The 12324-nt window shown below is 35.4% G+C and overlaps 1 protein-coding gene across 4 annotated transcripts in view; it reads left to right on the top strand.

Annotated features, from left to right (window-relative positions):
- LOC122719534 (LIM domain-binding protein 2) overlaps positions 1 to 12324 on the top strand; it is an 83556-nt gene that overhangs the window by 46548 nt on the left and 24684 nt on the right. For 3 of the 4 annotated variants that reach the window (XM_043945445.1, XM_043945444.1, XM_043945443.1), the window contains exon 2: positions 10009 to 10102. In XM_043945445.1, the coding sequence (XP_043801380.1) occupies positions 10009 to 10102 (94 nt within the window). The remainder of the gene's footprint in view (positions 1 to 10008; positions 10103 to 12324) is intronic. The other variant, XM_043945446.1, reaches the window with a different exon arrangement.

Raw genomic sequence — 12324 nt, 5'->3', positions numbered from 1 at the left:
ACGAGTACGAATAAAATGTCGGGCAAGTAAAAAAAAAAAAAAAAAAAAAAAAAAAAAAAAAAAAAAAAAAAGATTAGGCATCGCCGTGGACAATTGACAATTTTTGTACGCATAGAATCAATTTGGACAAATTGACGGTTCAATTTGGCACGATTAAGGGCGAGGCACGCGATATTTCGCGGCTTTGAAAACCACCATTTCCACCCTTTCTTGCGCGCGTGGCGCCCTTCCCGCGCCTTCGATAAAAGCTACGAGCCAATAAATTCCAAAGTAACGATCTTTCTTCCGCTTTTTATAGAGACATTTCTTGCTTCTCGTGCTTTGGTCAATCTATTTGAAACGATCGGTGTTTCAAAGCGGGACACAAAAGCCCGTAAAAGTCGCAATTTTAACGCTTCGAGAGACGTTTTCCCCGATCACGAGATACACCTGTCACGATAATTAATTGTAATTATTATTCGGGGGAATAATTTTCATTTTCGTTTCAAGAATCGAGGGTGTCGAGATCGGGTGTGGATTAACGTCGTAATTTCTTTCGCACGCGAACCAACGATATTCTGATGGGAATCTCGGTCAATGTGATCGTGATCGATAACCCTTACGATTTACTGGACGAAAGCTTAACGTGGAATAATCGTATAATATCGAAATAATTTTTATTAATCGAGTTATCGAAGGATTCTTCAGTGGTGACGAGTATTTCTATTATTAGGAGATTAATTATTTAGGTTTCAAAAATAAAGTTAAAAACTGATTATAAATTTTGAGTTTTGCGTGGTTTGTGCAATTAACCGAGATAATTGAAATGTCACTGAGAAAATTTGGAAAATCACTCAGGTCATTATTTATTCCGTTATTTATTCCGACGTATTATAAAAAATTGTAATATCGAAAAACGATCACTTCTTTACTTTTTTCTTTACTTTCGTTTTATAAAATCGATATTTCCTCTCTTGTTTTAAGCAACGAATAAAAATAGTAAATATATTTTAAAAAATTTTCCTATTCGTTTCACGTTTCCATCTTGGTTACCTGACATTTAAAACTTATTAATCTCAAACGGTGGATAATATAATACATTTGCAATTTGAAAAATTAAAATGCAAAAGAATAAGCAGTGTTCCTCTGAATAAAATATCTGGAGCATCGACGAAGATCGATGAGGTGGCGCGAAAAAATCTCAATCTAGGCCATCAAGTTTATATTCATAAATATAACATGTGCTCTTCAGATGTTGCCTCCCATAAGAAAATCTCTCACGAGAGAGATACATTCACACCTTCGTCTCGAGTTTCGAGATTCGCTTCGAATCAACGAAAATTTTCCTCTACCCCCTCTATACAAAATATAAAATTTTCAATTGCACAAATAGGCCCCTTTGTATATTATTTAATCGTATTTTACTTTTATAATTATTATTACATATACAATATTGGAGAAAATTATTTGTACACAAATTTATTTATATTATAATAATGTCACATTACGTATTTTATTAAATAATAAACTCAAGTGTATCGAATTTCAAATATAATTTAGCAATGACTATCATATGACTATACAGAAATTCGATATTATGTAAATGAAATGCACGATAAACAAATCCTTTGTTGAGAAATATGTATACAAATACTTTTTTCTAATAATTTCGTAATAATAATAATTATAAATGTAAATTATAACATAACAAAGAATTAATAAAAATTCAACTTAACCAATATTACAATATAACATCCTCGAAATGTGACAATTAATATTTTTAATCATCGATTTAAAAAAAACAAAATATCATAACATATCGTTTCAAAATCCAATCGTATCCAATCACCATATAGGACCAAAAATAAAAACTTCCCCATAATTACAACTTCGCTAAAAAAAAAAAAATAATATAATTACACATACATACACTAGTTCCTCTTACCTTCCCCACATCGCCTCAATTCGAACAATATTCCAACTCGTAGCAACCTGTCTCCCGATAAATCGGTTGGAAACTCGCGAGACAGGAATATTTGGATGTCCATCGGTAGTAAGAGACATGGCGTGTGCGTGTATACACACACACACACACACTTATATATACATATATACGCACGTCATTCTTCTATATATAGAAGTTCGAAAGGGGGGCTAGCATGACTCCCCGGCATTGATCGCAGTGCCACCCCATGAGCAGCCCCTAATAACACCCTCTTCCTCCCTCCGTGGCAGACTCACCCTCGGCAGCCACCCTCCGCTCTCAACTGCGCCCTTTGCTAACCCAATCTGAGAGCCGTGCAGCAAACGGCTCTCAACCTCGACGGTTCCACGGCCAGCTGGCCGGTCAGCTGATTCCTGCCGGCGTGCCGGGACGCCCATTAGCCGCCCCAACTAAACCTATTAACTCCCACGACCTGATAACGAGCGCAACTCCCTCGAAAATCCCGCGGCGACCATCTCGCGGACATCTATCTCGCTCGTTCGCGCCTATCCAACTTTTCCCTCGATTTCCTTCGAATGAACGTGATGCTAGCTGTTGGGGGAGGGGATGTTTCTTCGAGATGGGAAGGAGATTTTTTTTTTTTTTTCGTCTTTCGATGGATCTGAAAATTGAACATTTTGTGAGCGACACGATATTTTTTTCCCAAGGAAAATTTCGAAACAAATTTTTTGAAGAATGAAAATGAATTTTTCTATCCTTTTATTCCCCTAGAGAAAATTATTTTGTTCGATTTTCTTTAAAAATCTGAGTGGAAGACAATTGCGGACTTGGACTCGATAAAAGAAAAATTTTGACGGGGAGATTTCCGGGAAGAAAAGTAAAGAAGAGAATTTTCCAAGATGGAAACTGTGAATTCTCGAAATTATGAATTACCTTTTCCTCCAATGCTTCTGTTCCAAAAATTCCAACGCAATCTTCCGCCCGAGGAAATTCCTAAAAATCGCGTCGTGGAAGAAGAAACAAAAGGAAGAAGAAATTTTCCGAGATTTGTTTCGAAAGAATTCCAACTCGAGAGAGAGAGAGAGAGAGAGAGAGAGATAAAAGAAATCCAAAGAAATTATCAATTCACGAAGATGATACCTTTTCGTCCAACGATTCTGTTCCAAAAATTCCAACGCAATCTTCCGCCCGAGGAAATCGCGAATTCACAAACAAAAATAGGTTTTGTTCTCTCCATCGAGATTCCATCGCGTCGCGTAAAGAAAAGGAATCTTTCGGCCGAGGATGGAAACTGTGACACGCGAGCTCAAAGTTTTTCATCGAGCGAGGATTGGGTCCTCCCCGTATCGGGATAGGGAGGGAGAGAGGGAAACGATCTGTCACGATCGAAGAAGAGGAAAAAATTGCGGAACGAGGCGGTGGCTTGTGTGCGCCGTGCGACGAATTAATTAGTTCGAACGTGGCCGGCACGTCTTGAACGAGAGAGAGAGAGAGAGAGAGAGAGAGAGAACTGGTGCGCGAGCCGGTTTCGGATTATTGCACGCCGGTATACCGCGCGCGTACGTGCCTCACGTGAAATTACGTTGTCGGTTAAATTACCGCGTTTCGATTCTGTTTTATGCGAGCTTCATCCGTCAACGAGTTTCTCGGTTTGTCCCTTCGCTTTGCGACCAACCTTGCGTTGCAAGAAATCGTTATCCCCGTAAAATCCTCGTGTTAACTTCTTGCCTCATCCGATCATCGTTGGTTCGATTAGAAATTAATTCGAAATTTCGTTATTCTCGATCATCAAATTTTCGATTCTAACGAGAAAGAATTCATTATCTATGAAATGTTTATTATGTATACATTTCTTCTGTGATTGTATGATAATGTATAACGACTCGTGTTTTGATTTATTTATCTCTCTTTCTTCGACTCGACGAAAGAACGAAGATATTTCTACAAACGATTTCTATTTAAAAATATAATTTTGAACGGATTATAACGGATGATATGCCTCGTTTTATTGCACGGGTATAAACAATGGCTTCGCTCTCACGTTCTAGTTTCTGATCTATCTATACATACAATTTTGTAAATTCTGTAAATTAGAGTGATTCGCGTTCTTCATTAATTCTTCTTTGATTCTTTCTTGCTATACTTTTTTTTTTTTTAATAATATTTATTCATACGATTACGTTACGATTCTCGATATCTTTATATAAAGAAACATCATCGTTTCCCTTGGATAAAATTAAAAAAAAATATCACGATGATTATAAATCGAGCTTCAACCAATCGCCAATGATACGTCTTTTATTATTAAACCTTCGCTTGCCTTATTTATAAATAAAGTATATAACTTGACAATTTTTAATACATGGTCCACGATCGATATATATCCACGGCACGAATTAAAAAAAGCTCGTTAATTATAGAGCGTGTGTTAACCTTTACAACACTCTACCTTCTAATCTGCTTCAATTACACGAGAATATATTCGTATATATTCGTGGCACACCTTTCGAGATATAAACATCGAATCGAAAAAAATTTATAAACATTGATATTGATTAAAATTTAATTATTAAATTCGAAAAAAGAAAACAATTCCATAAACTGTTTATAATTAAATCGCCAATCTTTAACGAATGTATCTTCAAAGATTGATTCGTCAAATCTAACAAATATATTATATTGTATATGCGTTCTTTACGCCTCTAAAAATTTCCAATCACAAATAAAAATCCTCGCCAATTCTATCTAATAAATGACCATTTTTACGTATCGACACTCCGTTATTTCTCGCACGACTCGAGGAAGAGGAATAATAACGCGTATCGTTCGCGATCCAGATGAATCAGAACTCGAATGGGACGAGAAATTTGTCGAGCGCGTCCCTGGTGAACCGTGCACGACAGTAGGTTACCCTTGCAACCCTTGAGCCTCGACCCCTCTCTGGTAAATTCACCCCGTTGTGTGCGCACGCACGCACACACACGCGCGAGGGGTTGTGACGTGGCGTCAAGTCCCACGGCGGCGATTCTCTGGAGACTGGAAAGGCCAAGTTCTTTCTGCCACGATCGATCTTCGCACCGGCATTCAACGTGTATCGTACTCGTGTCTCTTCAATCTATACACTGCCCGATTTTCGGTTCACCGCTTTAGTGTTTTTACCACTCGGTATCGCGGGAAAGAGATCAATTTTCCACGGCGATCGAGGTCAAAAAATTCGTTCGTTAATCGCAACGTGCCAATTTTAATAATTTTTTTCCATTTTTTCAAAGTCATTCGTAATTTTGATGATTCTGTGTCTAATACGATATGATGATATTGGATGTAATTGCAATTGCAAAAAGGATTTGCATTTTTTTACAATTTTTAAAATATATATATGTGTGATTAATGTTATTGTAAAAATTTCTTGTGCAATGTTAACTTGTGATCAGATGATTAATATTTAGTTTGATTCTGACAAAATCGTTCGTTAATCGCAACGTGCCAATTTTAATAATTTTTTTCCATTTTTTCAAAGTCATTCGTAATTTTGATGATTCTGTGTCTAATACGATATGATGATATTGGATGTAATTGCAATTGAAAAAGGATTTGCATTTCTTTACAATTTTTAAAATATATGTGTGGAACGTGATTAATGTTATTGTAAAAATTTCTTGTGCAATGTTAACTTGTGATCAGATGATTAATATTTAGTTTGATTCTGACAAAATGTTTATTTTTTCCTATGCACAAGTTGATATCAAGTTTCTTTCTCTTCCTGCTTTATTGATCATCCTCTACACATTGTTCACAGTACACGGAAAGGAATGGAATATAGTATGTGTAGAATTAAAAAGCAAGGTCGCAGTTCCAACTCCTCTTGCACTGGTTTACCAGTTAATAACATTAATGAATCGACAAGTTACAGTCTTCGTGCAATTTTTGTGCGTCGAAGAAAATTTGTTAAATATCGATGATAACTTTTACAAAACTGCGTATTCTATAAATGAAAATAGAAAAAAAAAAGAGAATGTCACGTGAAATTTATTTATAAACACTTTATTACAAAGTAATGGGCAAATATTGAACGCAGTTTAAATATACGACAACAGATTTGATATTAGAAAATACGAGAGGTCGATTATTTATACTTTATTTGTAAAAGGCAATATTCGAAAAAAAAAAAAAAATAATAATCCATACGCCTCGATGACACGTTTAATTCAAAAAAAGTAAAAGCTTTTTAGAAAATTAACCCACGTTACGAACAAAATTGCAAATTAACTACGATAATTTCCTATTTAATTGTCTTTTAATACAGCATTATATAAACAGAATTATAATAAATTAAACAATATTACGTAATAAACTAAACGTATCACAGTGTAATAAGTACCTTAAATACCGTAAATGATATTTTCCAATTTCTGACGATCGATTAAAATGTTTTAATTCCCATTTCGAAACGAGATGTTTATGTTTAATCTCTAATACAAAATATCCTGCATTTTCAGGCTACGTTCGATATAATAACCTCCCCCCAAAATAAATTTATAACAAAGCGCTTTTAACTTTGTGTAACATTTCGTTCTTATTTTCACACACACACATATATATATATATATATATATATATGGTAAATTATTCTTGCAATTTCAAAGCACTCTACCGTTATTGATAATATTGGCTTTTGGATAGATGTCGCGTTTTCCATCACCAATGTACAACGATGCTTTGCAAAACTTTGCATCTTCACAGTTGTCCGAGAGCTTGGAAAGTCTTTTTCCGACTTGGAGTCTTCTTTAAATTTATCCATCCATCTCGATCGAACGAGATTTTTAGAGATTAACTCGATCAAAAAAATGTGGAAATTATCTTTTCTCCACATCGCAGAATATTCGTTGCCCCCTTTTTTTTTTCCATCTTCCTTGTCGTCTTCAACAATGATTCTCTTGGAATATTTAAAATTATCTCTCTTAAAATTGTAATTTTTAATTTTCATATCATCCATATCATCGTCGATATTATAAACCAGAAGGAAGAATATATGTATATATATAATCAAAAATCAAGATCTCGGCGAGCAAAAGTTGCTTCAACTCGAGCGAAAGTCGAAGAGTCGCGGTAAAAAATCGGGTCACCGAATTGTTCGATTCGCACCTTCCGCGGCTTCGAACAGCTCTAATGGAGCCGTGCCGATATAAAAATCGATAACAATTCCGGTGAACTTGATCCACCATCAGTTAATATTTTGATGCCGCCGATCAATTTTTCGTGCGTTCATTACAAAATCGATTCAATTACCAAGAATTAATCTCTCCGTTTCCCCTCTGCTTTGCCCGAAAATCTCGTGTGATCCTCGAGGAAAAGTAAAGCAAAGATCTTTTCGATAATTTTGAATCCACGGTGAACGATAAATTGACGAAGAATTGCACGCCGATTGATCGAAATTGTTGACTATCGGATCGTTGACGATTTTATTGGATTTCATTGGGATTCATGATTCATACGCCATGCGCACTTGGACTGTTACGACTATTAGAAAAAAAAATATGCGAGACGATTTTTCAGTTACGAAGACGGATGAAATCGAATGCGTTAAGTTAATGTTTTTTTTCTTTCTTTTTTTCTTCTTTTTCGCGGGTAATATGTTTCATAATAATGAGCTTCTTCAACACACTTATTGAAACACTTCGTCGAATGATTTAAAACTTCTCGATTCGCGATTATAAAAATTTGTTTTGCTTATCTATGTGTCTTTATGGCTGACGGAATAATTATTTTTTGAAATAGGATACACGTTTTTCTATTCTTGTACTTTTAACGAATCTCCATGAATCGTAAATCATCACTAGAAAAAAAAAAAAAGAAAAACAATCCTTTACTCTTCTAAAAAGAAAAAGAAAATCTGGAAATTAACAGAATACGTGCAGTAGTATCCAATAGTGAATTCCAATCTTATCTTAGATTTGTCTGAAAGGAAAAAGCTTGGGTAAATCCATTCATAACCGTAGGAGTTTCCGATAATGGTACGGGCAATAAGCGTCCAAGAAAGGATCTTCGAGTTTCCATTCAAGGAAGGAATGCAAACGGCTATGATCAGCATGTGTAGCAGCCAAGAATATATTTTCCAGTCGTGAAGTTACGACGAAGTTTAGACGATCGAAACGGGAGAAACAAGACGCAACACCGACACAAGGGTGATCGATATCGAGTCGATTCGTGACCCTCGAAACACGCTGTTATCGTTGCCACAGTGCAACGGTCTTTCCTTTGTACAATCAACTCTTATATTCAATTAGAACTTCGCGTTCGATACGAGCGTGCACACATGCATAGAATGATAATATATTGGAACACCTTTGGAGAATCGATTTCGAAGGATGAAACATACGAATTTAGTTTTTATTATTTTTTTTTTCTTTTCTTTTCTTTGAACAAGAAAAGATTTGCAAATTTGAGTAAATTTTTGATATTTGATGCGTTTTATTAATTCAATTTTTATATTCAGGAAATTAGATTAGATCTTTGTTCTATATCAGGAAATTTTTGAAATTTGAAATTTCAGAGAGAACTGTGTCGTGTATCGAGAAAAGCGACGATCAGCAATTTTAAAATAGGAATTTTCATTTGTTGAGAAAAAAAATTAACAAGATTGTTATTCATAATGCAAATATATGTGTGTAAATATTCAACGTAAAATGCGTATTAATTTGCTTAACTTGTTGTTCATCTATGTTCGAAAATCGTATCTACACTTTCCATCACTTGTTCTCGTTTCCTTCGATTTTTCATATCGAATTTTTTCTTTTAATCAAATATTTTTATTCTACCTCGATTCGTTCAAATTTCAAAGAAACGAATCTTCCTCGAGGAAAATTTCCATAATTAATTCGTTCATCCTCTTATTTAGAAACCAACAAGCCCAGTCGATTATTGTATTATCAACCAAATTCCTCTCTTCGAAAAAAAATACTTTTTCTCGTATATAACTTGCGGCGGCGCGTATCGAGATTTTTTTTTAATTTCGGCAGAATCGTGGCACTAACAGGTGTTCGACGTGCGCGTAGATCCAACCAAGAAAAGACACGATGCACGAGAGAGCTTATTAAACCTGATTTACGTCTCTCGTTCGGTCACGACAGCACGACTGAGGTAGGCGAATGATATTAACCAAATGATCGAATATTCACAGAATGCAAATTTTCTATGCTAGGCGTCACGTTCAAAGTTCCATCGAGCTAATTAATGATTCGTTACGACAGAATTTTTCGCTAATATTTCCGCCGAATGTACGAAACTTTTGTGTCGAAGGGGAAAAATAATCGTACGCTTGCACGTGATCAATAATTTTTTTAACAATTTTCTTTTTTCCCTAATATCGATCAGTCGATATCGTGCTCGACGATTTTGAATTATACTTTTTTTTTTAAAGAAAGGAGCGCAGACGAGATTATTTTTTTTTAATTTAATACGATTGTAAATTTGATTTGAAAAATGCTGAAAAGATTATTTATTATATTATTTATTATATTATATTATATTATCGGCTGCGATTCTTTCTTGAAAATGTTTTACTTTTCAAATAGCCACCAAAGATTCGAAATAATTCTCCATTTGCGAGATTCCTCGAAATATATATATATATATATATACAGGGTGTCGTGTAATACAGAAGATAATTCTACGGGCGTTAAAAAAAAGAAAGAAGGAAAATAATTCTTTCGCTTGGAATTATCGAAGAAATCGTCCAAATTATTGCTAGCTACGCGACATCCTGTACAATTCGCATCCCCCAAACGTTTCTCTCGAGTCGAATCGCGAACCCTTTCGTGATCGAATAGCCAAGAAAATAGATTATGCATGCACGTACCGCGATCGTTTTCTCGGTGAAAGTCGTAAGTTTCGTCGGGCCACGAAATCTGTGCCGCCACCACGTTCATTCCGTCGTTTCATTGGCTCGCTCGAGGCGGCTTACGAAAGTCCGACGATGCATGTTAAACTTCCCCCACCCCGGTCCACATGCATGCGACACGCGACCCACACCAGAGAACACACTGTACACAGCACACCTAACATGACCGATCGGTCTGATCTGACAGATCGTTGCCTGTCCCCAGGAGGCATACTCCGTACTTTGGCCAACCGGACTACAGGCTCTACGAGTTGAACAAGAGGTTACAACAGCGTACAGAGGTGAGTCCATTTTTTTTTTTTTTTCTTTTTTCTTTATCTCTTCACCTCACTTGTTCTAATTTATTTACCTTGCAGCGATAGATTTTTAAGATTAACATCCTCCTTCCGTGGATATTAATTTTTCGGATTTTTTCGTGAAAATTCGATCGATGCGTTTATCATAAAAATTTGCTATATGAAATTTAATTAATAATAATCGTCAAACGCAATATTTTTTTTTTTTTTTAACGAAGATAGATCAGAGGAGGAGAAGTGTTCTGTCGAGAATATCGTGGTGAAAAATCGTAGGTTAGAAAGTGAGCACGAAGCATTCGGTTTGGAAAGATGTATAAGCGTTGGAGGAGGTTATCGGCGATAAATTAAACGCGACTCGGGGCGAAGTGTTGGTCGGTTATTATTTCTCGGTCGCATGCTTATTTCGAGGTGCGCTGCAAAGAGTTGGCGTAAGGTGAAGGAAGTTCGTTAGTAGATAGGGTAACGGATTAGAGACAGATGACTAGGTATTAACGTACGGGGAAATATGTGCCGATGATTAATCGCTTTCCGTTTGTGCAACCTTGTTTCTGATCAGATTGAATTACGGAGAGAGGAGCAGAATACCCGCGTTCTCCAACCTCGACCGTTGTTTCTTCCTTTTTCTTAGAAGCTGACACAATGATAGATCTATCTTGTTAGATCGATTTTCTTCTTTAATTTTATTTTCCAAGTGTAAACGATAAAAGATAAGAAGGAATTGCACAGAATTTTTATTTTTCGTCGGGTGACGGAACTCCCCTCTCCCGTTATGAATATTTCGCTCTGAACTTTTTGTGAAAGTTTTTTTTTTCTATTTATTCATAGCCAAGCTCGATCACTCTTCACACCTTCTGACAAATGATATTTAGTAAAATCTTTGATACGGAAACTCGGTTCGATCGATATTAATATTATTTCGAATTGTTGAATATTGTTTTTTCCTAATTATTTTATAGACACTCTAATAATCCTGTTTGAATTATCTTTTTATCTTCCTTAAAACTTATCTAGCACTCGTTGACTATAATCTTAAAGATGAAAATCAATTTCAAAGAAATTCGTCGAAATGGTGATAATTGTATGATAATTACACACAGAAAGTGTGATTTGAAAATGATCGAGCATTGATCGATCAGACAATTGCGTGACAATTCGAAAATTCGAGGATGCGATTCCTGACAATATCTTGAATTCTTGAAAATCTCCAGATTTCAACTCTTTCGAATTTTCCATGTAGATATCTTTCGCATAATAAGTTCCGGATATTCGATACTGGTCCCAATAATAATTCTTAAACGCGATTTATATAAGCGAAATTTCATCCAAATATTGTTTCCACGTAATTTTATTAGATAGCTTTTAAACTTAATGATTTGCATAAATTATTTACATGGCACGCAGCACCAATAACAATCCGATCGAAACAATTCAATTTTCTTCAGTTTAGACAAAAACTCGATTTTCTTATTGTTTTTTTTTTTATAACAATGCCAGTCAGAAATAGCATTCGAGTTGTTAAATTAATTTCAAAGAAATTCGTCGAAATGATGATAACTGTGTGATAATTACACACAGAAGTCAAGCAGATTAATTCGATCGAGGAAAAGTGATCGATCAGATAATTGCGTGACAATTGGAAAATTCGAGGTTTTTCCAAAAATATCTCGATTACTTGCGATTCCTGACAATATCCTGAATTCTTATGAGTTCTTGTGAAATTCTTGAAAACCTCCAGATCCTTTCGAATTTTCCATGTAGAGATACCTTTCGGCCCGAATAATAATTCTTAAACACGATTTATATAAACGAAATTTCACCCAAATATTGTTTCCACGTCAATTTTATTAGATAGCTTTTAAATTTAACGATTTGCATAATTGTTTATAGCAGCACCAACAACAATTCGATCGAAACAATTTTCTTCAGTTTAGCCAAAACTCGATCTTCTTATTGTTTATAACAATGCCAGTCAAATAGCATTCGAGTTGTTAAAATGATTCTTCGAGATCGTGTATTAATCTAGCGTTCAAAGTGGCTCCCTATATACCTATAAAACATCCATCCATTTCATGCGTTATAAAATCCTCTAGCCCGTGTACCGTGGCCAGATAAACTTATTCTCCTTTCAGAGATTCCCGATAATAATGATAAGATACAATCCTCGGGAACGGATTATCGTTGGCGCACATGTCTCGTTCCTGGACTAT

Source organism: Apis laboriosa, unplaced genomic scaffold, assembly GCF_014066325.1.
Source record: "Apis laboriosa isolate Shangri-la unplaced genomic scaffold, ASM1406632v1 scaffold83_cov151, whole genome shotgun sequence".
Classification (NCBI taxonomy): domain Eukaryota; kingdom Metazoa; phylum Arthropoda; class Insecta; order Hymenoptera; family Apidae; genus Apis; species Apis laboriosa.
Note: the sequence above shows the minus strand (reverse complement) of the source record. Positions and strands in the feature narration are given on the sequence as shown.